Source organism: Apostichopus japonicus, chromosome 11 (assembly GCF_037975245.1).
Source record: "Apostichopus japonicus isolate 1M-3 chromosome 11, ASM3797524v1, whole genome shotgun sequence".
Lineage (NCBI taxonomy): Eukaryota > Metazoa > Echinodermata > Holothuroidea > Aspidochirotida > Stichopodidae > Apostichopus > Apostichopus japonicus.
Window position 1 is genome coordinate 17,654,891 of NC_092571.1, and position 27,977 is coordinate 17,682,867.

Genomic DNA, 27,977 nt, shown 5'->3' on the forward strand with positions numbered 1-27,977 from the left:
TCTTAATTTTACCCAATAAACAACAAACGTATGAAATTTGAAGCAACTGCCCACTTAAGTCCTCGTTTAACAATTCTTTAACAAGATCTGCCCACCGACTTGAACTGGCTTGTGTTGCAGAAGTTTTTGCAGAAGATGGTCTTTCACATTTTTATTTCTCAAAATAAGCAAGGTCTTCATGTTTAAAATTTGCTTTGTCTGAAATTCCAGTCTTGAAAAACATGAAAATATTATCATTAACTAAGAGTAATCCACCTCTATTTTGTTTTTCCACCCAGGCTTTAGTGTAATCCAAAAAACTGTGACCTTCACCTGCAACAGACATACAGTTTAAGCACTGTAAAAATATTAAAGCATACTGCTATAAAGCTTAACTTTCATGTAACGTTTTTTTAATGGCAAATGGCACATAACCTGCTAATTATCTTAGAAATTGTTCCTCATGTTTTTCAACAATTAATGTATCTTCCAAATTTATGTCGTCTGGAACATCCAGCCTCTCAAACTCTTCAATCATCAGCTTCACCATAAATTCAACTATATCCTGTAGCATGAACATTTCTAATGTCCTCGGCGGATGCAAAGTTTTCTGGCAGCCATGTTTCGTGTTATATTAATTTTGTTAATTTATAACACTAGGTTCCCAATGCAATAACAAACAGCGCTAACGTTATTTGCCTAACGAACGAAGAAAGGTTTTATCGGAAAATACTTGACTGGAAGTACCTATTTCGCCATTACTTGTTCATATATTGCGATGAAACATATGCTGAGATAAACAATTAATTATTAAGTACGAATCTTCGAATGATTCGGTGAGAAATAAAAGATATATTTTGATCGAAATTTTCACAAGTACGCGTAACGTAACATACATGAGTACTGTGTATACTATTTCAATTACATATACGTTAGGATCGGAGTGTCTGTTGTTATGTTGCGAGGGACGCTATATACGAAATGACCTTTGTACCAGGATTACGTAATAGCTGATGATGGCTTTACTCGTGTTTGTGCCCTGAGGCATGTTTACTTATGGCGATCAAATTTTGTCGGTTACAATGATACTTCAAAGTGGGTTTTCTCCTTCTGTTTATAGCTCCATGGTTGAGACAAGTCATTTACACCTTATTACAAACTCTTCATTTAAATTTTTATAATTTTTTAATAAAAGCCATGATTTTCAAGGAATTTTTCATAAGTTACAATGTTTGCTGGTCCTGTTGTAAACCTGTAAACTTAACAAATTAAAATCAATGGATATGTATGTATAAAAGGATTGAAAGCAATCGAGGTCACAATTGCCAGTCCTTTGACACTGTTAACTCAACAAGTATGTATATACTGTTTTTTTTGTTGTCCTGTTTACATTGATCATCATTATATAACATAACTTCAATTTAACCAGCAGGTCCCTCCACCCCCCCAATCCATCCCTTCAATCGCTAAAACCAACTGCTATGATAGTCTCTCTTTGCTGGTCCAACTACAGGAGCTGGTAGTTAGCTGCAACAATGTATGTGGTACAAGCCCGGACTAAATGTTGCTCTGCTTAAATTACAAGAGACAAAAAAAATGAAACGCCCACCAAACAGTCTCTCTTGTTGCTTTGATCGCCTGTCAATAAAGCAAACTTACAATATATGTACAGTTTGTATTGTGCATTGCGAGTTTCTTACAGCTCTGTTCGATAACATCTCATTTGACACGCCCCTTTAGTCATACTTACCTTAAAATAAATAACATTTCATGACCTTTGACCTTCTGTCTTTCTACAACACTTGATACCTGTCAATGATGTCATTGCATGCTGTCAATGTCTGTATACAATTCTTGGAATACACAAACATCTCTGTTGGCTAACTTTGATGGCCGCACAATAACCATCTTTTCTTCAATATCTACAAAGGCTTAAATAAATACTGTAGGGTCGCAAAGCCATTCTGTCGGTTTTGTTCTCTTCTTGTGCTTAAAGGTCCAATTTTTCTCAAAACTGCGTTGTCCCTGTCTCAAGTTAAATCGTTGTCACTCTCTCTAGTTTAAGGTGAAATGATACTTATTTCTATCACCTTACCAATCAACCAAATGCCATTACTGCCAAATACAACAAGACAACTCAACTTCTCGGAGTCCAATTTTGAACACTGACAGTTTGCCCTGATATCAGTATAGTCACTGGCCCTCCACAAGGTCTCTTCAGAGATGGTTAGTCCCTAAGTGAAATACACCGGTTTCTTGACGTTGATTCCGTGGTCAGATAGCGCAGCACTCAAGTCATCCATGGTTAATGTGTACCTTTTGTCTTGCTAAGAAGGACCAGATAAGAAAGTAATACAGTTATCGTTTATGTTTATAATACTTTGTAAACTGTTGAAAAAAGATGAATAAAGAGAAATATATATGTCCTATATGTACTGTACAGTTTATTGAACGGCCTAGTAATGCTCATTTGAGCAGAAGCCTGAAGGCTAATGTATAAAACCTGCAAAAGGCAATCAATTTACAGGGATAAGAAACAGTCTTACACAAACATGATATACTCATATACTGAGACAGGTTACAATATAGTCGAGTGAAATGGCTTAAACAACCAAGTATGCTTATAAACGCACTGAAGCTAAATTCCTTAGTGAACCTCTTCCTATGAATAAGCACCCCATAGCTAATCCCTCACCCTGTAACTAAACGCTCATCCCATAGCTAATCCCTCACCCTGTAACTAATCCCTCATCACATAACTAATCCCTCACCCTGTAACTAATCCCTCATCCCATAGCTAATCCCTCACCCTACAGCTAATCCCTTGATCATACCTTTCCTGGTCTTCTTGCAGTTTGGACTGATCCCTTCATCCTGCAGTGTTGAAGAGCGTCATTGGCGATGTCTGAAATGAATTTCTGGGCTGCCAGGGAAACAACTCTTACTCTAGATGGGGAATATAAAAGTTCTTAAAGTGTCACAACAGCAGAACACTGATGGGGATTTTTTTCGTGTTTTAAATAAAATTTATAAGAGCATTTACAGTTCCCCCTGATTTATTTGTTCCCAAGGACTCCATAAATTACTTTTTAAAAAAACCCTACAATAGCTGGAACACCTTTGCAAACAACTTCATCAATAAAATTCTTAGTATCAATTTGCAAACTTCTTGCTTAAATATGTGTAACCTATTACAATTCAAGGACACAAAATTATACCTTAACTAGCACATTTATAAAAATACAACTCTCACAATTTTCTATAACTCCATCTCAGCTTTGAGAGCTGTCAGAGGTCAATTACCGTTCACACAGAAGATGGTACTTACAGTCTTGGATCTGCCGTTTCAAAGCCGGCTCTGTTGAGATAATAACCAGTCACTGCCTCTGGAATCTTCACAGAGAAAATAAAAAATTTCTTTGTCAAAATAAGTGCAGTTCAGTTAACACCTTCCCAATGCAAACAGACTAAACATGTGGTTTGTTCTCTTTCAAACTTCGTATTAAATTTCGACTTCATAATTGAATGCATCGTAAATTTGTAATATGACCGTGGTATTTAGCACACCCAAACACCAACCTACTTCAGGCACCTTAAAGTTAACTTGGATTCTTAACCAAGCCAAGATCAAAGAGTAGACAAATATGCAAACCAAACTGCTTTGGGTTGACACACATCTATGACTTGACACCTGCTTGCTTCACCCTTCACTACATGTGATGTAGCCACTTCACAACTACTTTATTTATTTATTTTATTTAATATACAAAATTTCTATAGCGCCTTATCCAATCAGAAATTGCTCTAAGGCGCTTTACAGTAAAATACATACAAACATGATACACAAATATATAAATCGATAATGTAAGGTATAAAAAGGGTAGAAAATTTGTTATATACAATCTGACAATAAATTGTATAAGAAATCTGCAAATGGGAAATCGAAAATTATACAAACAAATTCTTAAAATTTAAAATATATATATACAGTATGTGAAAAATTTTAAATTTTAAAAGCGCTATACAGTAAATGCAAAATGGAAAATGCATTGTAATGTGACAATATAAATAGTATAGAAAGCACGGTTAATGGAATGCAGATCTAAATAGAAAGGTTTTGACTAGTTTTTTAAATTCATCTATATTTTTGGAACACTTAGCTTCCTCCGATAAACTGTTCCATAATGTCGCAGAGGAGTAATCGAAACGCCTGTTTCCGTAAGTAGAAGTTTTAATGACAGGTTTGGTAAGTAAGGACTTGGATTCTGAGCGTAGAGATCGAGTAGGCTTGTATTTATGTATTAATTCTACCAATACTTCAGAGTGACACGTCGGAATTACTTGGAAAAACATGACCTAGGATACGTTACACGTACAGAACAGTATGTTCCCCTTAATATATTTGAAGTATTCTTTTACTGTTGACAGCAACCCTGTGCTGTAGAGGCACAATACTCGTGTCCTGTATTAAACTTCTAACGTTTTTGTACACATAACAGCAGCATAGATTGGGGGAGTGGGGGGGGGGGGAGATGCAGTAGTCGACATGGTGAGGGTATTGCCTGCTTACAGTGTAGGCGCAGTACCATGCGTCATTATCACAGACTCTTTACTTACCGTGGGCGCATAGTCTCCCATATGGTTTAACATATCTTCCAGGGAGTCACCAGCTAATTGGACTCCCTCCAGCTGTTTATCTTCAATTTCTGATGACGTACTACTGGAGTTTGAGTTGGTAGAATTCTGACTAGCCAGTGCCATGTTTGGACTGGATTGCGGTCCTCCCCCATTTTCTGTTGAAAAAAACAAAACAAAATTTAAAAACAGACATTTTTACTATTATTTATTATGTCACTTGCTATTGCGTGTACATTTTAACAGATTGAAGTTACAATGTTATACCTATGATAGTATTGTTACCGGGATTTTAAGAGTGGACACGTCTTAAAAATATTTGCATCCACTCACTATACGCAAGTCAGCCCAATCCCAGCCAGTTCCAACCCCTTCCCCATTACAGTATGTAAATTCAATGTAGATTAAAAATTCAAGTGCTAATGGCTACTTTTGACGACGTATTAAGTATATAGTTTACACTCACAAAAAATTTAACTGAAGGATGTGGTCAAAGGGACTGCGATATACAAATTACTGTGGTGTGATTGTACATTTTACTCTAGTAGCTCTCAATGCGGAGAGAACAAACATACTGTACTGTGAGATTAAAATCCTTTTCAGTATCAGATGTATATTAGCTACCCACAGAATTCATAAATGTCTCATAACATTTTGTGATCAAACAATGATTCACATATATATATATGATTCATATTCTTATAAAACAATTCAACTACAACTGCCTAGTATCATGGGTGCATCTTGTCAAAATATGTGTCAACAAGGCCTAACATGATGATATTTGAGTGCATACATATGAAAGCCTATAGCACAAACTTTGTTATCTCTACACAGGGGACAGTAACATTGCATTAGTTGCATTTAAACAACACACTTTGTGTTCATTGATCACTATAGATGCAAGAATGTTTGCAGACAATGGTAAAGGAATATTAGATAATCAAATCTCAGGAAATTTGGTTATGCATCATTGACTAATTTCAGCATAAATATCTCTGTAATAGGAGTGTTGTTACTCCGTACTTTCCGGTTGATTGTTATGATTTAATTGTTTTCAAACAAATTCAATCATCTGTACAAAGGATTGGAAGAAATTTTGGTTCTTTTCAGAAGTTGTGGCTTTTTAAAAGAAAGAAAGATATACAGTACAAAAAAGTGTTTGCTATGCTTTGCATGGGCCTAGTTGTGAGCTTGCGGTTTGTTCCCCGCCCCCCCACCCAAAAAAAGTGTCCGTCCGCAGGACGCAAGCAATATGAAGGTTGTGCATCCTTGGATAAAAGATTGCGTTTGTAACAATGCTGTATGAAAAATCTACCCAGTATATTACAAAGTTATTTATTGCTTTCATAATTAGGTGGGTGGGTTCCACCAATAAGTAGTAATGCTGAATTTTGAAATGACATAATACGTGTAAATCTTGCCACCTTCACTTATAAGGCTTGGAATGGACTCCTACCTAATGCATTTCATAATTATTTAATCAGTAATTCGGATATACATCACCACAACACAAGACACGCAAATCATGCACATTATCATTACACGAATACCTCAACAGGAATGTTAAGCCTCAGAAATCGCTCAATAAAAACCTGGAATTCTATTACTGACATTATTAAAAATAAATTATCGTGTAGAACATTTAGAAAATGTTATATTAAAGAAATAATTGCATCATATTAATTAAAATATCATATAATTGATTTATTGTCAAAACGTTTAATTTGATCTTTAATTTTTTCTTCTCTTTTCTTTCTTCAGGGAGTCTTCTACATTGTTAAGCTATTGTATGCTTTATAGAAGACTTCCTTTCACCTTGTATATTTGCACGTGAAAAAACAAAATAATCAAATCAAATCAAATTTTGGGGGAAATTGAGGGTCCTATTATGACACAATCTACTTCAAAAGAGTGAGTCCGGAATTCACTTGGATGATCTTAAATGTGTTTACACACTATCATGTGTTTTAATTTAAACAGAACAAGTAAAAAAGAAAGTTCTAGAAGAATAATATAGAGAATATTTCCTTCATTGGACACAAGCAAATAACAGTCTAGCCATTATAAATACGCTAAAATAAACAAAAGTTACTTTCATTGTGATGACTTTACATAGCTTTGCAAATTTACACTGTTGGTTAGCTTCACTAAGTGATGGTAATATGTAATTTCCGAAGAACGTCATAATAAAGTCTTAACTCTACTTGCAACTGCAAGTCTTTCCATGTTTCACCAAAACTGAACGCATTCACCCAGTTGTCTGGTTTCCTTTCTGTTCATCAAACACTACACATTTTCATGCTCACAAATGAAACCAACATAGCCTATGTCCTCTGATACAGTTACTGTGGGCCTAGTTTGACAATGCTTTGTGTATAACCTAGGCTAGGCCTTACTTTTTACCTTAGGACATGTGATTGTCAGAGCCGTATATATACGCTCGATTTACGATGCATGTTTGTAGAGGTTAACTTAACGCATATAACGCTAACATCACATCTTATCCAATTAGACAAAGATATTACCCAAAATAGGTTTGCTGTCCATGCTCCGTGATGATATTGTTGTTTTCACCTGTGCCTAGGCTGCATATAGATTATTGGTTAGGCCATGGAGCTATAAACAGAAGGAGAAAACCCACTTTGAAGTATCATTGTAACCGACAAAATTTGATCGCCATAAGTAAACATGCCTCAGGGCACAAACACGAGTAAAGCCATCATCAGCTATTACGTAATCCTGGTACAAAGGTCATTTCGTATATAGCGTCCCTCGCAACATAACAACAGACACTCCGATCCTAACGTATATGTAATTGAAATAGTATACACAGTACTCATGTATGTTACGTTACGCGTACTTGTGAAAATTTCGATCAAAATATATCTTTTATTTCTCACCGAATCATTCGAAGATTCGTACTTAATAATTAATTGTTTATCTCAGCATATGTTTCATCGCAATATATGAACAAGTAATGGCGAAATAGGTACTTCCAGTCAAGTATTTTCCGATAAAACCTTTCTTCGTTCGTTAGGCAAATAACGTTAGCGCTGTTTGTTATTGCATTGGGAACCTAGTGTTATAAATTAACAAAATTAATATAACACGAAACATGGCTGCCAGAAAACTTTGCATCCGCCGAGGACATTAGAAATGTTCATGCTACAGGATATAGTTGAATTTATGGTGAAGCTGATGATTGAAGAGTTTGAGAGGCTGGATGTTCCAGACGACATAAATTTGGAAGATACATTAATTGTTGAAAAACATGAGGAACAATTTCTAAGATAATTAGCAGGTTATGTGCCATTTGCCATTAAAAAAACGTTACATGAAAGTTAAGCTTTATAGCAGTATGCTTTAATATTTTTACAGTGCTTAAACTGTATGTCTGTTGCAGGTGAAGGTCACAGTTTTTTGGATTACACTAAAGCCTGGGTGGAAAAACAAAATAGAGGTGGATTACTCTTAGTTAATGATAATATTTTCATGTTTTTCAAGACTGGAATTTCAGACAAAGCAAATTTTAAACATGAAGACCTTGCTTATTTTGAGAAATAAAAATGTGAAAGACCATCTTCTGCAAAAACTTCTGCAACACAAGCCAGTTCAAGTCGGTGGGCAGATCTTGTTAAAGAATTGTTAAACGAGGACTTAAGTGGGCAGTTGCTTCAAATTTCATACGTTTGTTGTTTATTGGGTAAAATTAAGAGTAAATGCTTTTGTTAGAATGTACATGGAGATAAGTTAAAAATAAAAGGAAGACTTCTTGTAGCAAGAAAGGAGAAAAACCATTCAGAAAAGAATTGGCAAGTGAAAGCAAGGAGTGAAACTGAGAGTAACATGATTGGTATCTATATATGTTGATTTTATGATAATTATGTTGTATACTTACATAGTTTGTTTGTTCTTTCCATGACAAACCTCATCTTTCAAGCTTATAACAAGTTTACTTTAGTTCAGAGAAATATAGTGGAACTAGAATATTGTCAGTTTTGTACAAATTAAAAGTTTAAACTTTGTTGTGATTTGTTTCCTTGTAAATTTTATTGATGAAGGTCAAAGGTGACACATGCTTTCTCTTCAACACCACCTACTGTAGGTCTGGTAGGTAGGACACCATCCGCTCTAAATTGGACTGGCAGCATCGCCACAGTGACAACCACAAAACTCACCTTCGCAATATTAACACCCTCTTGAAAGAAGCACCATAGCTCAGCATGGACGATTTCATCCCTTTCTTTCTCTGTTGGCAAAGCTTACTAGCTTAGTCTTCTCTACACCCCCAATATCCTCACCAGCATTTAGAATCCTTCCCACAATTTTCGCAGATGCCCAACTCCCTATCTCTCAAAAGTAAAACCCTCATACTACCTTTGGCATTTGGAGCTCCATAAACTCACCATCAATACCATCACACTGGCTCCTTCTCTTGACCCACCTTCACTCCTTAAGACACCCACTAACCCCTCCCACCCCACTACCTTCCTAGGCTTTGTGCCAGCAAAATTAAAATGTATTTAGCTACATGAGTTTACTTATATGGACATAATTCGAGCACAAAATGTGATTTTAATCCCCAATGGGCACAATGTAACAGCCAGGATGGCACCTCCTTTTAGTCGCTTGACCACTGCTCTCTGGTTGACAACTTGACTATTCAATGTTATGCATATGATTATAAGGGCACCTTTCCCTACACTACCTTTGCTATTTCTATCATCATATTGCTAAGCAGTGTAAACTATAGGGCTGTGAAATAATGAGAGCTGGCAAAAAACAGAACAGCAAGTTGGAGTTCCTTTACTGTATATATTGTACTAAACAAAAGGAAAATAAAACTACTTCACAATATAACATGAAAACTATACAAGATCAAATCACCACATTGTTATTTAAATATACTGTACTAGTTCCACCAAAAAATAATCTAGAGCACATGGACAAATGACAATGTTCTTCTAGCAGAAATCCCCACTTTAAGTACTAGAACAACAAAGGTACAAATAAAAAATTAAAATACTGTGAAATAAATCCAGAACAATAAAATCAGTTCGAGTTCTCTCATTATTACAATTTACCAGTTCCACGAAAAAATAAAATAAATTCTGTTACTTCATATGGAAATGTACTGAAAAATTGTTCCATACATAAAGTGAAAAAGTTGGTTTAACTGCGATCTGCTTCCTCCTCTCTTGGCCTTTTGCGGCAGTAACTACGTAATGAACTGATTGCCTTGGAACTTGCAACCATCAAGGACAAAACATTGTGCCCAATATCCAAGCATGGTAGCCCTGTTTAGTTTTTGGTGCCTTGTCACTTGGGATGGTCTTTGAGCTGCCACATAATCAGCACAATGTTCTTAAGCATTCCCGATGGGCACTAGTCATACCTTGAGAAAAAGAAATGGCCAAAGTGTAAGCAAGTTAACATTATGTTTTAATTTACATGCAGGCCTACTTTTACTTCCCACATAAAATCAATGTTTTTTTTTCCAAATGGGTCAATAAACTTATTGAATAAAACAGAAGGAAATCTTTCTTTTGAGCATCAATGGTACTTGATACTTATACTATTTCTTTTCTTTATTTCTTTTCTTTTTTCGTTTATCGACCTGTGTAAGCCGAATTTCCTATTGTGGACAATACCTTCTAATTCAATTCAATAAATGCAGTGATGTAACAATGTGGCCCAGTGCAGTCAGTTCTTTGTAGTACCGTAAGAGACATAAATACAGTATTTTATTGCACAATTGCAGTTCAATCCAATGCATCTGGTTTGCAATGGAATCTACCTAAACTCCTACTTTATGAACATTTTCAAGAAGCCAATATAGTCAGGACAGGGGCCTGCACATAACTATTTAGAAAATTATCCATATTTTCAAGGGCCATGGGCTTAGAGCCTGCATGGATTTGTATTTTTTATTTACTGGTGGGTAGGTCACATTGCCACAGCAGCAACTACACCAGCCTACACATGGTCTATGTTATGTAACTTAATCCACTAGGCCCAATCTAGCCCAGGGCATGAGCCACAAAAATATTAGGCCAATCGAATAAATATAAATCAAGCAATCGAACAGAGATTCTTCTTTTGTTGGCTACTGACCCAGGGTTACTGACAATGTTAAGGCTTAATGTAGCCCTTGAATCTCAGTTAAGTGTTCACAACATGTCTTACAATAAGTATTTTCATTCACACTTGAGATTGGACAAGCAAGGGACTAGTAATATTATTATTTATATTATAGGCCAAGGCTCTCGACCCTAACAGTAACACTTATTATAATTAGGCCTAGCCTATGGCCAGTGGACTACAATTTTAACCCTCATGAAATGGGCTAATGTTCATATATTTTGAGCATCATTATTAAAATCACTTTAAAAACAATTACTCTTTGACTGCATCCGTGTCATTGTGCAAGTTATCACAGACGCCATTTTGTGCAACCTGTAATTTCGGCAGTCAGAGTGAAAATACATAGCAAATTCTAAGTCGAATAGCATTTTCGTACATACCCGTACACTATCCTGTCGTTGTACACTGTGAACAATAGGTCGTCCTAAGCACATAACACGATGGAATTCTATCCGGAAATGTCCGGAAAGCGAGAAAATCCGCGAAAAACAGGGCAGTTTTTCGGTCGAAGTCAGTAAAATCTGAATCTTGAAAAACAAGGCTAACTCAGTGCATGTTTCGTACAACGATATCGGGTTTCTTTTAGACCAAAGATATAGCTTTTAGCGTTGGACTTAATCAGATTTTAATCTCGAAGCTGTCACCATGGCGCTAGAAAACAGAATTAAACATGCACTTGACGCACTTTGAACTTTAGTACATGCATATTCATAAGCTTATTTTTACACAACCAGTCGTTTTCTCCATTTGCGGCGGTTACAATGATGCAAGATCAAAGGAGCTCGCGCGGTCGCTTCGCACTGCCCGATGTAACATGATCGCTACTGATATTAGTCGCGAAACTCAGCGGGGTGGTTAAGGCGATGATTGATTGTTTTACGGACATTAGAGAGTGGGTTTTCTCCTTCTGTTTATAGCTCCATGGTTAGGCCAACCTGTAAATTGTAAATTCATCAAGAAATGTATGTGTTTTAGAGAAATCTAGCGGAATAATTCCAAACATTCTGACTGATTCTAGCATATTTAAACGTTTGAAAATAGTAACGTTTAGCATATCGGATGTTTACGTAATTTCGTCTAACTCCTAAGTGTTTCAGTTTCAGGGTAATGGCACATACAAGCCAACCCAATCGTTGGATAGATGTGTCTCGGCCCGAAATAGTTGGATAGAGACAAGTAATCAGACTGTAAATGATCCACACAATTTTTAAAACACTTAAAATTCTGAAAAGAATCTAAATTCACTTAATATTCTTAACCGTCAAGAGTTGCCTCTTAGTTTTGAAGCAGAGCCGACGGACCTGCTAGCCCGTACCAGTGTTTCGTTGTGAGCGCGATGTACTTATACGTTATCATCAAACACCTAAGGTGTAACATGTCGAGTTGCATCGGATCATGTGATAAATCATAACGCCCTTGGTATTACATTATATAAAAGTTTTGTTAGGCTCTATGTCATTTGAAGTGATGCGTTGTTAATAATATTACCTACTCTTTCAAACTTCTTTCACGACTATTTGCATGAACACAAGCGGCCATACTTCACAGTCATCCAGACAGGGTTATCCAAGACTACTGTACGTAAAATCTTCATCATGTTCTTCAAAGGCGCATTCGTTATTCTTCCAGTGGTATTAGCAGTCTTGGTTGCAAGAGAATGTTTCTCTTACCCATTACATGCTCAGTGCACAATTGAATGGTAAGGTTTGTCAGTCCTAACTTAAGCTAGCCAAGTTTAACGTAGACATAGTTTATTACGTCCTGTTTGCATCAAACAAAAGTCTTTAAATATGGGTTTCTTTACTATTCTGCTTATTGTGCAAGTAATCTGCCCTTCAAAGTTCAAGTTCTTAATCTTATGTACTCACACAGCTTAGGCTGGTATGGTTAGTCCCTGCAGCCCTTTACTTAAAGGCATTGAAGACTCGCCCCAAACCGCGTGTGGTCATCTGAACAAGTTAACTTTCCGTTGTTTGCAAGTGACGTTTTGTTCGTGTCGCTACAAAATGCAGACAGTACAGTAATGAAACGTGATACCTTGTTATCTTTAGCTGGACCTGAGATGTCCATCACTGTATTGTTTGTACACTGTGCTGTATGTATTGACCGCAGCTGTATGTACTGACTATACACTAGTGTCTAATTACCGATGGTAGCAAGCTGTGTGTGTGTATTTTTGCGATCGATGGTGGTGTTTAACACTTCTGTTACACCTCATTCGAAACTAGGTCAGATTACCTGCATTTGCACGAGTCTTCACACCCTTTAAGGGCCAAGGGGGCCCAGTCTTTATGCTGAAATATCATTGTTTGTTGGTACTGGTCTAGGCTAGTCAGTATGAAGAAGTTAAACTTCTCAAGTTTGAATTTTGATGATTTTTTAAATGGCAAAAGTGAGCCTCTCAATTTTTCAAAAGTCAAATTATTGTTAATATACTGTAGATTCCATCTAGGCTAAGCCTACTGTAGGCTGACTACAAATTGTCACCAGTATATCAAGTACGTCTATAGTCTCTTGTCTCCCTGGTTGAATTGTTCCACTTTTGTTATTAGAGGTACTTGAAAGAGCTCATCAAGAACTTTGGTCCTTATACAAAACATCTGACTTCAGTAATTTATTTTAACTCTCTTACAGTACTTCATGATTTCAATTTAAAAAGTAAAATAAGTAAGGGATGTAAAGTAGCCTTCTCAATTTCAAAATAATTTTGGAGAGACAAAGTTTGTAACAACTTTGTTGCTGTTAAATATCCCTTATAAATTAATGAAACAATCTAACGAGCTAACTTCGAGACTTGATCTGTTACAAGCACTTAATACATACATTTTGCACATTTCAATTGTCAATTTAATTTTTTATACAACTTCCCCTTCCCACACAACTCTGGTGAGTTGTGTCTATATGCCCAAGTTCCTCCCACATCACACTACGGTGCAACCTATGCAATTTCAATATCAACCGTTCCAAAATGTATTCATGCATGTATTTACATTTACTTGATGGGTCTAACTAATCACTGCAGCAATGCAATATATTGCTAAAAGAAAAGGAAGGCTTGCTTACTTTGGACCATATAGCATTTTGGTAAGCAAACTGTCCAAACTGTAAATGCAAAGATGTGTTGTAACTCTTGCACACAGAACCTATACATTATTTTCAGTTTTTTTACGAAATAACATCCATCAAAGCTTTTGCAAAATGTTGGCACTGAAACAGAGGGAGCAATTTATCCTACTTGTCTCTAATCCTATTTAGGAAATTTGGTGTCAGCTGCCAGAATGTGTCTGACAAACTGCAAGCACAAATCAAGAAGTGGAACGGAAAAGAAGGCTGTGCAAGTGGTGGAGAGCGATGCTTATATAAGGTAATGTTATATTATATGGTAGCATATATATATTAACAAAATTTTGTATTTCTTTAACTGAAATCGGGTTGTATCATATTTTAAGCAGTCTCGTTATTAAGAGACACCTGTGTTACAAATGTTGACGATGTTTCAACCTATCAATTACATTCATGCCATTTTTTTGACCTCTTCAAAGATCTGGAGCAAGCTCTTTTAAATCGGTTTGCAATATTGTCTTTTGCACATTTATACTGTGGTAGTGTTTCATGAATTCAGGATCCTGTGCTGAGGATGCACTGTTCAAATACCAAATAAAGCTCTGCAATTAACCCCACATTTGATTTCCTGTTATATAATTTATTATGTTGTCCTTCTTAAAGTATTAAAGTCAAAGAACTAGAACTAGAGCTTCTGATGAAACTGTTCGACAGTTTATTTGGTTGCTTAAACTCATATGAGACATTATTCCTTCAATGTGAGCAATTAAACACAGAGTCAGGGCTGCCATTTTGATCATAGTGAAATACTTATGCAGCATCCGTATTGCACCAAAAGTATTAATAACGTCAAAAACATTGCAATGGCAGTTTTGACGCTACAAATAATGGCAGATATCGTTTAGGAGCATTCCGTGAAGTAAATTAAAATCTCCCGGCCGTCGATGCTTCTGCTGCTGAATACCTGTTGCAATATTTTTGAAGATGAGTGATTCTCGTTATTTATTTATGAGACCACTTTTTGGGATATAATACCGGTCAATTACCTTTATCATCATTTAGTACGATTTCTATAAATCTGAACACACCAAAGGAGTCCCTGCTGCTTGGCAGTGATGTTAATGTGGTTTCGTATCGGCAGCCATTGTGAACCGCAGTTTGTCCTCCAGCGGCTCCAACTGTGGACTGCTACCGGATTGCTTAATCGTCATTGGACGACCAGTCAGTCATTAGTCCAGTGATTGAAAGACCGTCGATGTCATGGCAAGGATTTGCCTGTTAATATAGCATCACCTGGGTCACTTCTTTCACCACCATTTAGGAGCTTGGATGATGGTAGCTGTTTCACTTCTGTAAACAGGGCTTGTTCTGTGAACTGGAAGAGTTCATTTGTTCACCGTCTTTCTTATCCAGTAACTTTATCTCCGTGGAGTTACCATGGTCTTCTCTTTACACTTAGTATTACCTAGTATAGTACGGTCACGTGCGAACAGAGTTCGAGAAAGAGATATGACTCCTTGTTCAGGTGGATCAACTTGAAACCTCTCGTACTTTGGCTGCAGCATTATTGGCTAATGGGCACTCTCTTGGCTTGGTTGCATGGCGGGCGACCGGTTGCAGTGTACCATGTATGTTTCTGCTCCTGAGTTATTTGCATTATATCATACAACATATTGTTTCATTCCATCTCAACTGAGGTTACTTTATCTCCTTCTAGCTGACTGGTGTGACCAAAGAGCAGTTGACTGCGACCCACACTACCCCAAACAAGGGGTACATCGATGATCTGACCTTCAAGTTCACAGAGACAACAGGCGCTACATGCTCTGTGGAGGTAAGTTCTTTAAGACAGCCTGTGTTTGAATTATCAAGTACCCTGACTTTCTGAGATATCATCACAAAATGGTAATGGTTTGTTCACCATGTTTGTTTGTTGCCTTAGTGTCACAAAAGGACTGTTTATTATTAATTTGTATAAAATACTTTTGTGGAACCTTTTGTTTTGTTAGAAGTCAAAAAGCAACTGTTGATAAAACTGCTTGTTGAACTTGAAATCCCCCCCACCAACCCCCCCCCCCCAAAAAAAAATAAAAGAAAAGTCAGAATCTTCCTGCTGGGTTATAATTGTATGTTCTTATGTTCACATCTCTTTTTTTCTGGGTTTTTCTTCTGTGCTCTTTTGCTTTTGTCTGTTTGCTTTTGAAGAATATCCTAGTAGGTTCTAATGATTAGACCAACAAACTTTCACGCTCCTTTAAAAACCAAATTATGTCATTACATTGAATTTCATTATTTTGCACGGTAGTGGGTACATTAAATATTGTACAGTACCCGTGCTCGCATTGTAAATGTCACTCTCATGTGACATTTGCCGTTGTATAATTGTGTTATTGCTAAGCATCTATGTTCTGCAAGAATTAGAGCTTTTGTTGCTGAGAAGCTTTTCAGCCTGGCTTCTTGCTTCAAACCATAAACGGATGCGAACCAGCTGCAGTTATGTAATCTTCGAGGCCACTATTAATCCATGGAAATGGAAAAGTTACAAGTAACTGGACAGGGCCTTGAAACTAGGCAGAAAGGAACATACTGATATGTATGAAATTCAAATTGGTGGTATACGGTTGTATCTTGCCAGAATGTCTCACAGTCAGATATGTTCATTGGTGCGGTTTAAATTTCTCTCTATCTCTCTCTCTCTGTTTACATCAGGGCCACTCAACATCTGAAGTGATATATGCTATTCTGGACTACGGCACTAATTACTGCAACCTTGAAAACTTGATTACAGGTAAAGTGGAATAGCTTAATTCTCGGGAGAATGTAGCCGAGTAACGTATAGCAGAGAGAAATTGTATAAAGAAAATTGGGGAGATTTGCTAGATTGATGCAAATATGTGTAGTAGCTTTTACGCACAGAATCTTTGATGTCGGTTGCTTCATTGAACAGCACTAAGTGCTACCAAGGTGTTATGTCTAAATAATAAATCTATCTTTGTATGTATAGACTTGAGATACTGTACCAGATAATACCATCGTCATTTACATCTGTGGTTAAAAACTTTGTGTACTGTAGTGTAGCACCATCCAGGTATTACATAACCTGAAGTATGGATACCTGGGTACATTCCTGTGTATAAACTGTGTGAGAAGCAAATAAGATGTGAACGTGCAGTACCCAGAAATGAATACAAGTTGTATATATCTGGTCATCTTTAACAAATGGTATCATAGCTAGCTAACTTTGTGTGAATTCAGTTTATTTTTCTTGATAAAAGTCACCAAACTCAGTTACTCAGTTTATAGACAAATTTTGCCCATGGGTGGTGATATGTACACGTTTCTGTTACTTTTGGTGCTTCCACTCACAAAATAATTGTCGATGATGAGATAGCAAATATTGAAATGCAGCAGAATATGATATCTTCTTCTTCTCTTTTCTTTTTGTCTTGTACGTTTAGGGTCTCAACTGGATAACGTCACAGGCTATACTCAAAGCACCAGTGACAAAGTCTGCACCCAGTACTCTTCTGCTGATTGTGATAAATATTAGAAACCACTTGCCAGCTACTATGCAATGGATAAAAACAGAAGTGGGGTGAGGTGGGATACAGTGGGTGAGAAGGGGGATGATGAACAAGATTTCTTGCAGGTAAATGAATAATGATAAGGTAATACTGAATACACTCGTAGCACCATTGATAAAATATTTTCCTAGTACTCGTTAGCCGATAGTGCTAAATATTGACAGACTTGATAGTTGAACCAGGAATGGAATAGAAATGGGTCGAGGTAGGTTACAGCGGGTGGTGAGAAGTTAAGAAGTGGAGTGATGAATAATATTTTGCAGGTAATAATAAGGTTACTTAGGCCTACGTTACTCAGAGCACCAGTGATAGTATACTCACCCAGTTATCTTCAAATCATCGTAATAAATACTAGAGGACTTGCTACCTATACCAGGGATGAAACAGAAGTGGGATGAGGTGGGATACACTGGGTGAGAAGGGGTAAAGTAGGATGACAAGCAACATTTTGTGTGTATTAAATGAACAATGAGGTGAGATGATCATTTTTTGTTGCTAGGTGTTCTCAAATTGTGTACACTGAGAGGCCATTAGTGGCATAGAACAGACCAGCAAACCAGTTTCACTACTACAGAAATTGACAAGCTTACAAGTAGTTTAAAAAAGTGTGATTACGTTGTTTCCTTCTTCTTGATTTGTGGAATTTTTTCTTTTAAATTGAAATTGAGAAAATTATAGACCTTAATTGTGCCAACTATAAGTGAAAAAAACAAAACATGAAAAGTGTTTAAATGAGAGACATTTATTTATCTGGCTTTTTTGGAATATGTTAACAGTTTGTGAGAGGTGTGGGCAGGCACGGGGCAATACCGATAAGCTTGAAAACTGTATTTGGAATGGGTTGTTACTTGGTGTTATCACGGTTCAGTCTTATAATATCTGCACATAATTGGATACCCCTTAACCCAACTGACAGAGATAAAGTATTAGTTGGAAATTAATGTAACTATATTATTAAAGTTTTGAAGTTTTCATCATTTCTGGTTTCAATATCAAATTCGGTGGACATAAAGTAGCAGATTAAATCTTATTTGGTAATTTATCTTACCCTTGAATTGTGGAGTATGTCACCATTTTACTGCCACCCTCAAAGGAGTTAACATCACAGAGACATTTTAATGTTTAGCTGGATGTGTCTCTATGTGTGTCTCAACCCTATGTGTGTCTCTATGTGTCTCTATGTCTGGGAATAAATTAGGAGAGTCAGAACCTCTAGGTGTGTACTTTTAAAATGGTTTTGGCAATGTTTAGTATACCATGGTTGTGGGTAAAACCGTGACATTTTAACTGCTCCTGTCTGTTCCATTTCTGTATAGGTTGAGTAAAGGCGGTAACATATTCGTCTCGTAGGTGAATACTGAAAATGATTAAGAAAATGCCAAGAGTTTTGTTAGATTTATATAGAATATATAATCATTCTCTTTTAATTTCATTTTTTGATATCATGTTAATGTAATGGTTTTTTTTTTTTTTTTCTAGCAAATTGACAAATATCAATTCTTTCGGTGTCTTTCAATAATTGTTTTTGTGATGGTAAGCAATATTTTGCAAGGGATGATTTTTGAGAAAATAAAATTTATGCAAAAAGTGAATTAAGTTTTGTTTCTTTTCCTCTCTGGGTGTGACAGCATTTTACATATTTATCTCGCAAATTGTTATACAAGTCAAGACAAGTTATTCTTCAAATATGAGTTTTAACTGACATAAGCAGCCTGCCTCTCTTGTTAAGAAATAAGAGGCACCAATTCCTTCTCCCCACCATGACCCATCTTCCACCACTTACACATTTGAGTTGTCATAAAATGAAGAAATATTTCATTGGACTTTGAGAAAAAGAAGAAATGAGAGCAATTTTCGTGTGGTGAATATTCTTTCTGCATTTGTGTTGTCTAAGTTGCATTCAAATGCAATTGGGGGAGGCTCCATTGTGTGTTCGATACTTCAAAGATATATTATTAAACTAAACTGTAGACGTACGCAGATTCAAACAAACTTTCACCAGAATTTTCGTATGAAGGATTCTCCAGAAATCAAAATTTTCCTTGAAGGTTATTGTATCCGTCATTTGTGGTTAATATCAACTTTGAGAGCAGAATCCTCACAATAAAAACAGAAAGAATACAGAGCAGACAAAAGATATATCAAGTACACAAAACAGAACAAAGAAGGTACTAGAACAAATATTGGAAATGAATATTTATTGACATTGAAACCATCATATCTGTTTTTATTGCTTTTCGTACTTTTTACAACGTACATGCAAGTAGACATAATAGAAAGAATGTGTGAAACGCCAACCTGGCCAAAATCGATAAACGATTTTATATATATATTAATATTTAATATATATATATTTATATATATATATATTTATTTAATATATATATATATATATATATATATATATTGAATATATATATATTGGATATATATATATATATGTATATATATATAGGCTATATATATATATATATATATATATATATATATATATATGTTAACTGTGTTCTGATAACTGTAAAGGGATACCTCATCATCAAGTGAGCCTTCCTATTAACGGAAGCTATAATTTATTCTAGTAGTTATTTATTTACCGATGACAATAACTGGTAATTTGAAACCATGGGAAGTCCAATGGGCTCACTGTGAAATGAGAAGAGAGTGCAAAAAATATTGATTCAATGTGCCATCGAGTCAATATAACTCAGTTTTAGCTCCAAAACGTGTTCACACGTATAGGCCTACAATTATCAGCAGAACCTTGCGTCCAGACCTTTTTTTTTAAAGGTGTGAAATAAGATAATGATTTATTAATTGCGTGCGACGTGTAGTAGTATTAGTAGTATACTGTCAATAGTAGTAGTCGTAGTAGTAGTATCATTTGCAGTTATGTCAGTAGTAGTATCATTTCCAGTTTATGTCTTGTTATAATCCTTGGTTTGTTTTATTCATCTCCATTTCTATCAACATTTTTGTGTATGGTTTGACGTCCCTCATAAGATTTTCACATAGCGTTTTCCGTTGTTTGATAACTTCTTTCTTTGGGCTGAGATGAAATTGGTAACAGCCATCCGAGACTGACTTTCGGAGTTTCTTGAAATACTCCAAGTCTTCTTGAAAAGTTGGTCCATAGCTATCAATTCGCTTCCAAAGCGTCACGTTAAAGTGACTGTGCAGCGCACTGTCTAAATAATTCCAATTTAATATCACTTCACGTTGCTTGTCAGTTAAGCCTACTTCAGAGTGCGGTCGTTTTTGCTTTTTAGACATGTAAAGAATATCTTCAAACGTCCAGCACATTATTTTCTTCAAAAGTAACAGTGACTCGTCTAAATGTTCCTGTATTAACACCAAGTCAAACTGGCGATCAACTAGTTTGACAAAATCGTTCGTGTAGTTCGATGAAAATCGTCTAAACCGGTTACCAAAGGAACCACCAAGGTCGAAATACTGTCCGTTATAAACACATTTACAAACATAGTATTCACACTCTTGGAGTCTGGGTAGAAGTTTCTCTAAATTCGAAGAAACATTGCCTTCTTTGAATTTCAAGAATTTAAGAACATTGAAATACATTGCAGCTGAATAGAAATGTGTGACTGGATTTCTCAGTATCGTGATGAACTTTGACTCCGGCCGCATCACTTTTGATATATCCCATTTGGAAAATGGTACGTGGTTGAACAAAATGTGAAATCCCTGACCGTCGGTGCTTTTTGGTGAAAGTAACATGGTGGGTCGAAACTTGCTAGTACCCATGATTATTTGTCCAGGCTTTGGTAAAGCAAATGATAAGTTTCTCTCGTACCCAAATCGTCCAAAGATACTACCAACGGTGGAACTAGCAGTTTTGTGGGTCTTTGCAAATACCAAGGACTGAATTGGACTGCATTCCTGCAGGGCCAATGGGGAACTTTCTATCCTTCTCTCTGTGTTGCCATGGTCACTGTTAAGAAGTAAATGTGCATGAACCAAATATGGAATATAAAGTAGTAAGCGTGAAGTAAACTTCAACGTCATACTGAATGCATCAATATGTACCAGTCACTATATTTATAAATGGAGGGCAGGGAAGGATCCAGGGTTTTAAAACGGAGAAGGTATGATTCTGAAGTTGTTGAATCCACATGTAATGTATACTGGGAAGGGGGTCTAGGATTCCCCTTCCTCCATATCAAAGTGAAACTTAAAACCTACAATGGTGCCTTGTTTGATACATAGGCCTATGCATAGACTAGAATAGCTAGGTCTGTAATTAGGTCTACACGGTTCTGCTTACACATTTGTTTGTGGAAGCTGTATCCATGTTTTTAGGTTTTTAGGTTGACGTTATAGAATTCATGTTGTGACATAAACTACAACTTATCATATATATATATATATATATATATATATATATATATATATATATATATATATATGTATATATATATATATATATACATATATATATATATATATATACATATATATATATATATATATATATAAATATATATATATATATATAAACATATATATATATATATATTTATATGAATATATAAAGCTACCTACATTCTTACTATCAAGTTTAATAAAAATAGATAACTGGTAATCGGTGAATGAAATCTGGAAATATTTGTCATATTTCTTTCATGTTAAAATTATACTTATCAATTGCGAACTGCATAGGCTATATTTACTTTTTTTTTTAATTGTTATAGAATGTCAATTATATAGTTCATTTACATTGTTCAATTTCCGACCTAATTTATGCAGGAAATATACCATTTGCATTTCCACGTCAAATTTGACATTTCCATATACCTTCGTAAAAATATGCTAACACACGCGGGCGCAGCTTGCCAACGCGTAAGCCCGTACAAACACAAAAAGTACTTTCATAAATAGGCCTAATATGGAGAAATTTGTACTCACCTAATGACAGAAACATTGGTTTGCCTTTCCTTGTATGCAATGACTGACTGTTCAGGCCAAGTTTTCCAACACAACGCATAATACAATGACATGAAAACAATAACCAAAAGCACAAAATAACTTGCCTGAATGAATTTAGCAACATGTGATAGTTTGAGGGCCATTATTCAAACAGAACACTGATTTGACATCAATAAACGCATTGATTTTATATTTTGCTAGGTGTCGATTTCAGCTCTCAGACTCTATGAATATTCATATTTCGGTTAAGAACAACTCGTAAAACTATAGTCATACCAAACAGTTTATCTTCACGATGACATAAATCATCGAATTTGGTGATTTGACTGTGTGTGTCTTCTACTTCTCACCTTCTATCATGTAAAATAGGTAATACGGGGGTACAAGGGGGGGGGGGCGGAAACTGAAGTTGTCCATGTAAACTTTTTCATAAAAAGTTACCCAGGAAAGAACCTGGGCACGTAAACCAAACTACCGAAAGATTGATTCGCTCTCAACCCCAGTCCACTCGCATCGAGACAAATCCATGCATTGTTACATAAATTTGGCCTAAAAGTCTAGCAGATTTCGTTTTGCTCAGTTGCTACTTTTTGTTGTTGTACTAAGCCTTGTATTGAGCTCGGGTTATGCATTTTCTTACTTTGATTTCCCCGTCTCAAGCTCCAGAGAAACAACATCGTTTTGCGCCCTTCCGTCGTTTGTTTGTAGTGCAGCCGTAATTCAAAAACAAAAAGAACCCGCTTCCTGCGTGCACGAGCGTCGACCGACATCAAAAACAACAACAACCGTTTATTACATTGATGACTGTATAAATTCAAATGACGACCACGTGATTTGATGTAATGATGTTATACTTATGTGAAACAACAACAACATAAATGTCTACAACGGCTACATAAAATATACATTAGTATTATCAGTATGACAAATGTCATTTGTTTCTGTTACGTCATCGTTAACTATTTTAATGAAGTTTAAACCGCATATTATAACCAGGGAGTTGTTATGAAAACTCCGTGTTATAACAACATGAACATGCACATGAGAAGCCTACGTAAATTACACTGATAACAAGCTGACAAGAGATGGCGCTATTTCACTTAACGTAATAAAGACATACATCGACGTAGTAGATCGCTACGACAATAGCTTTTCAAATTCAAACAACAACTCTTCCTCCAATGACATAAGTTCATGTGCCAACGTAATATCATGCAACGAAGTGATGGCGCGCTTCTATACCTTTTGGCAGAGCCTTATATGCCTTTTGGGCCAGAGCAGTCTCGGTATTCGGTTCTGATTTGGGCAAGCTGGAGTTATTGTTTCAAGCCCATGCACCGAATCATCGTTTGAATAATCAACACGGAATTGGAGTAAAATACACACTGTGGAAAATGGAAGCAACTCTTCGAGAATTAGGATATGGGGAAGATGTTATTCTTAAGTTAGAACTAGAAGGAGTGAGTTTTGCTGTTATGTGAGCCTGAATAATACATATTTTTTGATGACACAAATGCAAATATTGATCAGTATCAACATTTACAAAAAGCACTTATAGAAGAAAACTGGATGTATAATAACTACATGATTGTGCTAAGAGAAGTAAGAATAACGGGTGCGTGCGGCAGAGCGCATTTTCTTCAGAAAGTGCAAAAAAGCGCTATAAAATGTTATTAAATATTTTGCATTAACATCAGCCAATTAAAACGACTGAATGTGAAATAAAACTCTTATTTAAGCTTACACTGGCGGTTAAACTTAACAATTTACCAATATAACCTAAATTGAGACCTATTATTATAGCTAATGAGCCTGAGTTTGTTGTGTTTTTCTCCCTATAATGAAAATATATACATCTTATACGAGCGGGCGAGGGAACGCGCGGGCGAGGGAACGCGCCGGGCGAGGGAACGAGCGGTTGAAGGCACGAGCCCCCCCCCGCCCCGCCCCACCCCCGCATGCAAAAACAAATTTATGCTGAGCTCATGGTGATGGTGATGCTGTGCATGTGTATGTATGGAGATTGGTTATAAAAGAATATATCAAACCTTAACATTAAGTTTCAGGGAGCTAGTACTTGGTAGGTCGATCTCCCCCATATCCCAATAAAAGAACCCCATCGTTTTTGGTGAAGGTCAAACTTCATTTGGGGTCAGTGTAGTATAGTTGCCAGTAGGCTGCATAATGCAGTACTGAAAAAAGGACGATTTAAACCAAAAATATTTGGTATCGGTTAGTGTTTTGTTATAATGGAATACATAATTGCGATATAATAAACCAAAAAGGTCGATCTGAACAGGTGGTAACCACAGGAACGCAGAACTTGTGAACGTGTGAGCTTATGCAATTTTTTTACATGTGTTTTCTCACCTCGGGCAGCGATCAGATTCTTGTTAATACATTGCTTGTTATGAACCAAGTGTCTTTTTTTTGATTACTTGTGTTTCATCTCTGCAAGAGAAACAACCACGAACTGTTGGACAAGCAAATAAATACTGACCTATAAAACATATAAACGATCAAACCCTTGACCTTTCATTGTTGGCCCCCTGTTTACATGTTTTTACAATTTCAAACACATTGGCACCTACACACAGGAATCGAATACAGTATTATTTTGATGGGAAGCGTTGTTTCTTCATTGCAGATAAAAACGCATCTATCCCTCAAGAGAAAAGTGATTTTTAATAACTTAAGGGGAAATGTGCTGTAGTACTTGGGGGGGGGGGGGGGGGTTAATACAATTTAAGGGTGAAATATAACACTTCCCATAAAGAGAGATTTAGTAATTGAAAAACGTTAGGGTGAAACGTTTTTACCCATGCAAAACTTATATCTCTGATCAACTGTCTACCATTGAAATAACCACAGCAGCATTTTGCGGAATAATCTAAAATATACTGCAGGGATGTTCCTACATATAAACGATGCGTAAGAAGAATATATCGCCATATATATGTATATATATATATATATATATATATATATATATATATATATATATATATATATATATGTATATATATGTATATATATATATATGCGTAGGAAGAATATATCGCCATATATATATATATGTATATATATATATAAATATGTATATATATATATATATATATATAGATATATATATATATATATAGATATATATATATAGATATATATATATATATACATAAATATATAGAGGAAATAAGCTTTTGGTAACACCGTGTTAATACGGCTGGCAATACATTGTATTACAATGTATTACTTAGTCTCCAATGACTCAATACATTGCTGGGTTTATTATGCACCTTTAGTATAATAGAGAATACACCAAACCTTTGTGTCGCTACCGTTTTTACAGCTGCAGAAAATATTTCGTCATATGTCATTGGTCCTTCTAAGAGTTCCGTTTTGCTAGCAGATATATTGTTGGTGTTCTGCTGTAAGATTTTAGATTTATCCTCCACGACTGTACCTTACAAAACCTTACAATATATTTTCATATCGAGGGAGAGGGGGGGGGGGGGGCTGGAGAAACATATGCATGATAAAGAAGGCAGTTCCTCCTTAAAAGGAAGAAACTCATTGATAATCAACAACTCTTTTCCATTGGGACTGCATTAAAAAAGTATTCTGAAACTTGCAAATGAAATAACCTCAAGGAGGACTTCTATACCATTTAAAAACATCCTACCTATAAATCGGTCGTTCAGATATGAATACTTGCCGAACGATACACCACCAATCAAAATCATTTATAAGAATCATTTTATTTGGAATCAGAAAGTTCTTGCAAAGTTGGGTCTCTGGCATTTCGAAAGAGAGAAAGAGAAAAAAAACTCAGCCGATTTGCTGATTGATTTTCACACTTCAGTATATAGACGTACACACGCATTGTAAGCCTATTGACAGGCTTTTTGTTCCCCGTAAAAAAATACTTTTAATGCTTGGATGAACTTGGCTATTCCCTATTTATATGAAGGCCATTTTACTATTTTATTGAAAATAAATTTAGAAGTCATGCTTGTCGTACTTTAGATCTTTACATGTGGTGTACATAGCGTGTGATTTTTAATTGTGCGTAAAATCCTTATTTCAAGTAGAGACACTGCAAAAGAAAGGCGTCTTCCCGAAGACGTTTGCCAAAACGCGTCGTCGGATTTCCTTCAAAATGGATTCTCTTCTACGGAAACAGAATTTATTATTACAACTCTTGACTTTCCTTACAACTATTTTGACGATAACAGCCCAAGGTGAGATATATTTCACAATATTCTGGGTGTCTAATGTAAACAGAGTGATCTTCATCGCTTCATAGAAAGAGGTGTTCTTTTTTTGTTCCAGCGGCAAATAATTCAATATATTTTCGGTGCTATATGGAAAGAACTAAATTCATGATGTGAGTCGTATCTAAGAGCGTATATATAACAATAATCTAACTGTACATCGTACCATTGTAATCTTCTTGCAGAATCGTTTGTTAAAAATGTATAATTTGCCCTTATACGGGACTATTGTCAGTATATATAGGCCTAGCTCTATAGCTATATATGTGTCTTGAAAGGGTGTAAAAACTGAATTGGGTAATCGATATTAATACTACACACATAATCCTGCAGACTTAACGCTGTACAGAATTGTGAAACTTGGTTAGTACAGGCAAAATAGTGTTTCAACCAAAGGGAGGGTGAATGTATTGAGTGAGCATGGGGGGGGGGGGTGGTGAGTATAATGACGTAAAAAAAATCGATAATGGGGCAGAATGACTCCTCTAATGCATATCCATAATCATGTATAGCCTACATATGCTTGGTGATAATTTTTTTAAATATATATATATATATATGTATATATATATATATTTATATAGATACATATATATATACTTAAAAAAATCTTCATATCATTCTGACTAAGACGTGTAATATGCACCCATTTTTTGACACCCATTCATTACGGCCGGGTTAACACATAGACAAGAAAGAATAGGGCCGTTGATTTTCTTTATATATACTAAAAAATGTAATGTATATCTTTATATCGAACTGAGTGACATTGTATAATATGTTTGCACTGAAATAATGAGTCATTCCGACTAATCCAGAAACCAATCTTTTCGCCACCAATTGTAAATATAATGACTAAGTGATTTCAGTGGCTAAACCGAGCACACGTGCTTACACTCGCTAATGTAAAAAATAATCATTTGACTATTGTAAAAATCAATTCCGTCTACACAAATGACGACAAACACTTCCAGACTTTATGCTCTCATTTATTCATAAAGTTGATATATTTATGTTAGGAAATATCGAACTAGGTTAGTCTACTGGACAGGAAAAACCATACACGATGTTCACTGTACTCATGTACTCTCAACTATACGGTATTGTCTCCTTACTCTTTGAGGGCTCCTCTGGAAAGCAGTGCTTCTGCACTGAGCAGGACTATCCTCATTAAAGATGACAATACTTATTATCATAATGATAATAATAATAATCATAAATGATGATAAAAAAAAAAATAATAATTATAATAACTTTGGAACAGTGACCACGTGATCACGGCGGTTGTGTGTCCATAATACATTGTCATGATACCCATGACCGATAGGCAAGCGAACATATCCTACCAATGCAT

At 35.8% G+C, this 27,977-nt stretch overlaps 4 protein-coding genes across 21 annotated transcripts in view; 2 read left to right on the top strand and 2 right to left on the bottom strand.

The window, feature by feature from the left end:
- Window positions 1-1,110: 1,110 nt before the first annotated feature.
- On the bottom strand, window positions 1,111-9,055 carry LOC139975775 (transcription initiation factor TFIID subunit 10-like). 2 transcript variants are annotated; one of them, XM_071983939.1, is made up of 5 exons: window positions 7,143-9,055; window positions 4,597-4,772; window positions 3,308-3,372; window positions 2,814-2,925; window positions 1,111-2,306 (listed from the first exon to the last, which is right to left on the bottom strand). In XM_071983939.1, the coding sequence occupies exons 1-5, from the start codon at window positions 7,162-7,164 to the stop codon at window positions 2,214-2,216; spliced, it is 468 nt and encodes a 155-aa protein (XP_071840040.1). In that variant the 5' UTR covers window positions 7,165-9,055; the 3' UTR covers window positions 1,111-2,213. The 2 variants fall into 2 exon arrangements, with proteins under 2 accessions (XP_071840040.1, XP_071840041.1); XM_071983940.1 differs by lacking the exon at window positions 7,143-9,055 and adding an exon at window positions 7,021-7,141.
- Window positions 9,056-12,164: 3,109 nt separating this feature from the next.
- On the top strand, window positions 12,165-19,000 carry LOC139975774 (uncharacterized). Its single transcript, XM_071983938.1, has 5 exons — window positions 12,165-12,460; window positions 14,017-14,125; window positions 15,542-15,658; window positions 16,534-16,612; window positions 17,283-19,000. Exons 1-5 carry the CDS (start codon window positions 12,357-12,359, stop codon window positions 17,372-17,374), a joined length of 501 nt encoding a protein of 166 aa, XP_071840039.1. The 5' UTR covers window positions 12,165-12,356; the 3' UTR covers window positions 17,375-19,000.
- Window positions 19,001-19,909: 909 nt separating this feature from the next.
- On the bottom strand, window positions 19,910-23,127 carry LOC139976191 (galactosylceramide sulfotransferase-like). The gene is made up of 2 exons (XM_071984700.1): window positions 22,329-23,127; window positions 19,910-21,354 (listed from the first exon to the last, which is right to left on the bottom strand). Exons 1-2 carry the CDS (start codon window positions 22,490-22,492, stop codon window positions 20,334-20,336), a joined length of 1,185 nt encoding a protein of 394 aa, XP_071840801.1. The 5' UTR covers window positions 22,493-23,127; the 3' UTR covers window positions 19,910-20,333.
- A 3,206-nt stretch (window positions 23,128-26,333) lies between these two features.
- LOC139975754 (uncharacterized) overlaps window positions 26,334-27,977 on the top strand; it is a 106,263-nt gene continuing 104,619 nt past the window's right edge. For 15 of the 17 annotated variants that reach the window (XM_071983889.1, XM_071983891.1, XM_071983894.1 and 12 more), the window contains exon 1: window positions 26,334-26,590. In XM_071983889.1, the coding sequence (XP_071839990.1) occupies window positions 26,509-26,590 (82 nt within the window). In that variant the 5' untranslated portion in view covers window positions 26,334-26,508. The remainder of the gene's footprint in view (window positions 26,591-27,977) is intronic. The other 2 variants (XM_071983900.1, XM_071983903.1) reach the window with 1 other exon arrangement.

What these genes read in the sequence shown, in the direction of transcription:
- LOC139976191 (XM_071984700.1), bottom strand. Translation starts at nt 22,492, where the DNA reads ATGGCCCTCAAACTATCACATGTTGCTAAATTCATTCAGGCAAGTTAT. An exon ending in ACCAATGTTTCTGTCATTAG is followed by an intron (nt 21,355 to 22,328) that starts GTGAGTACAAAT and finishes ACTTCTTAACAG; the next exon opens with TGACCATGGCAACACAGAGA.
- LOC139975774 (XM_071983938.1), top strand. Translation starts at nt 12,357, where the DNA reads ATGTTCTTCAAAGGCGCATTCGTTATTCTTCCAGTGGTATTAGCAGTC. An exon ending in GCTCAGTGCACAATTGAATG is followed by an intron (nt 12,461 to 14,016) that starts GTAAGGTTTGTC and finishes AATCCTATTTAG; the next exon opens with GAAATTTGGTGTCAGCTGCC. An exon ending in GCGCTACATGCTCTGTGGAG is followed by an intron (nt 15,659 to 16,533) that starts GTAAGTTCTTTA and finishes TGTTTACATCAG; the next exon opens with GGCCACTCAACATCTGAAGT.
- LOC139975775 (XM_071983939.1), bottom strand. Translation starts at nt 7,164, where the DNA reads ATGGACAGCAAACCTATTTTGG. An exon ending in GGACAGCAAACCTATTTTGG is followed by an intron (nt 4,773 to 7,142) that starts GTAATATCTTTG and finishes TTTTTTCAACAG; the next exon opens with AAAATGGGGGAGGACCGCAA. An exon ending in TGGGAGACTATGCGCCCACG is followed by an intron (nt 3,373 to 4,596) that starts GTAAGTAAAGAG and finishes TTCTCTGTGAAG; the next exon opens with ATTCCAGAGGCAGTGACTGG.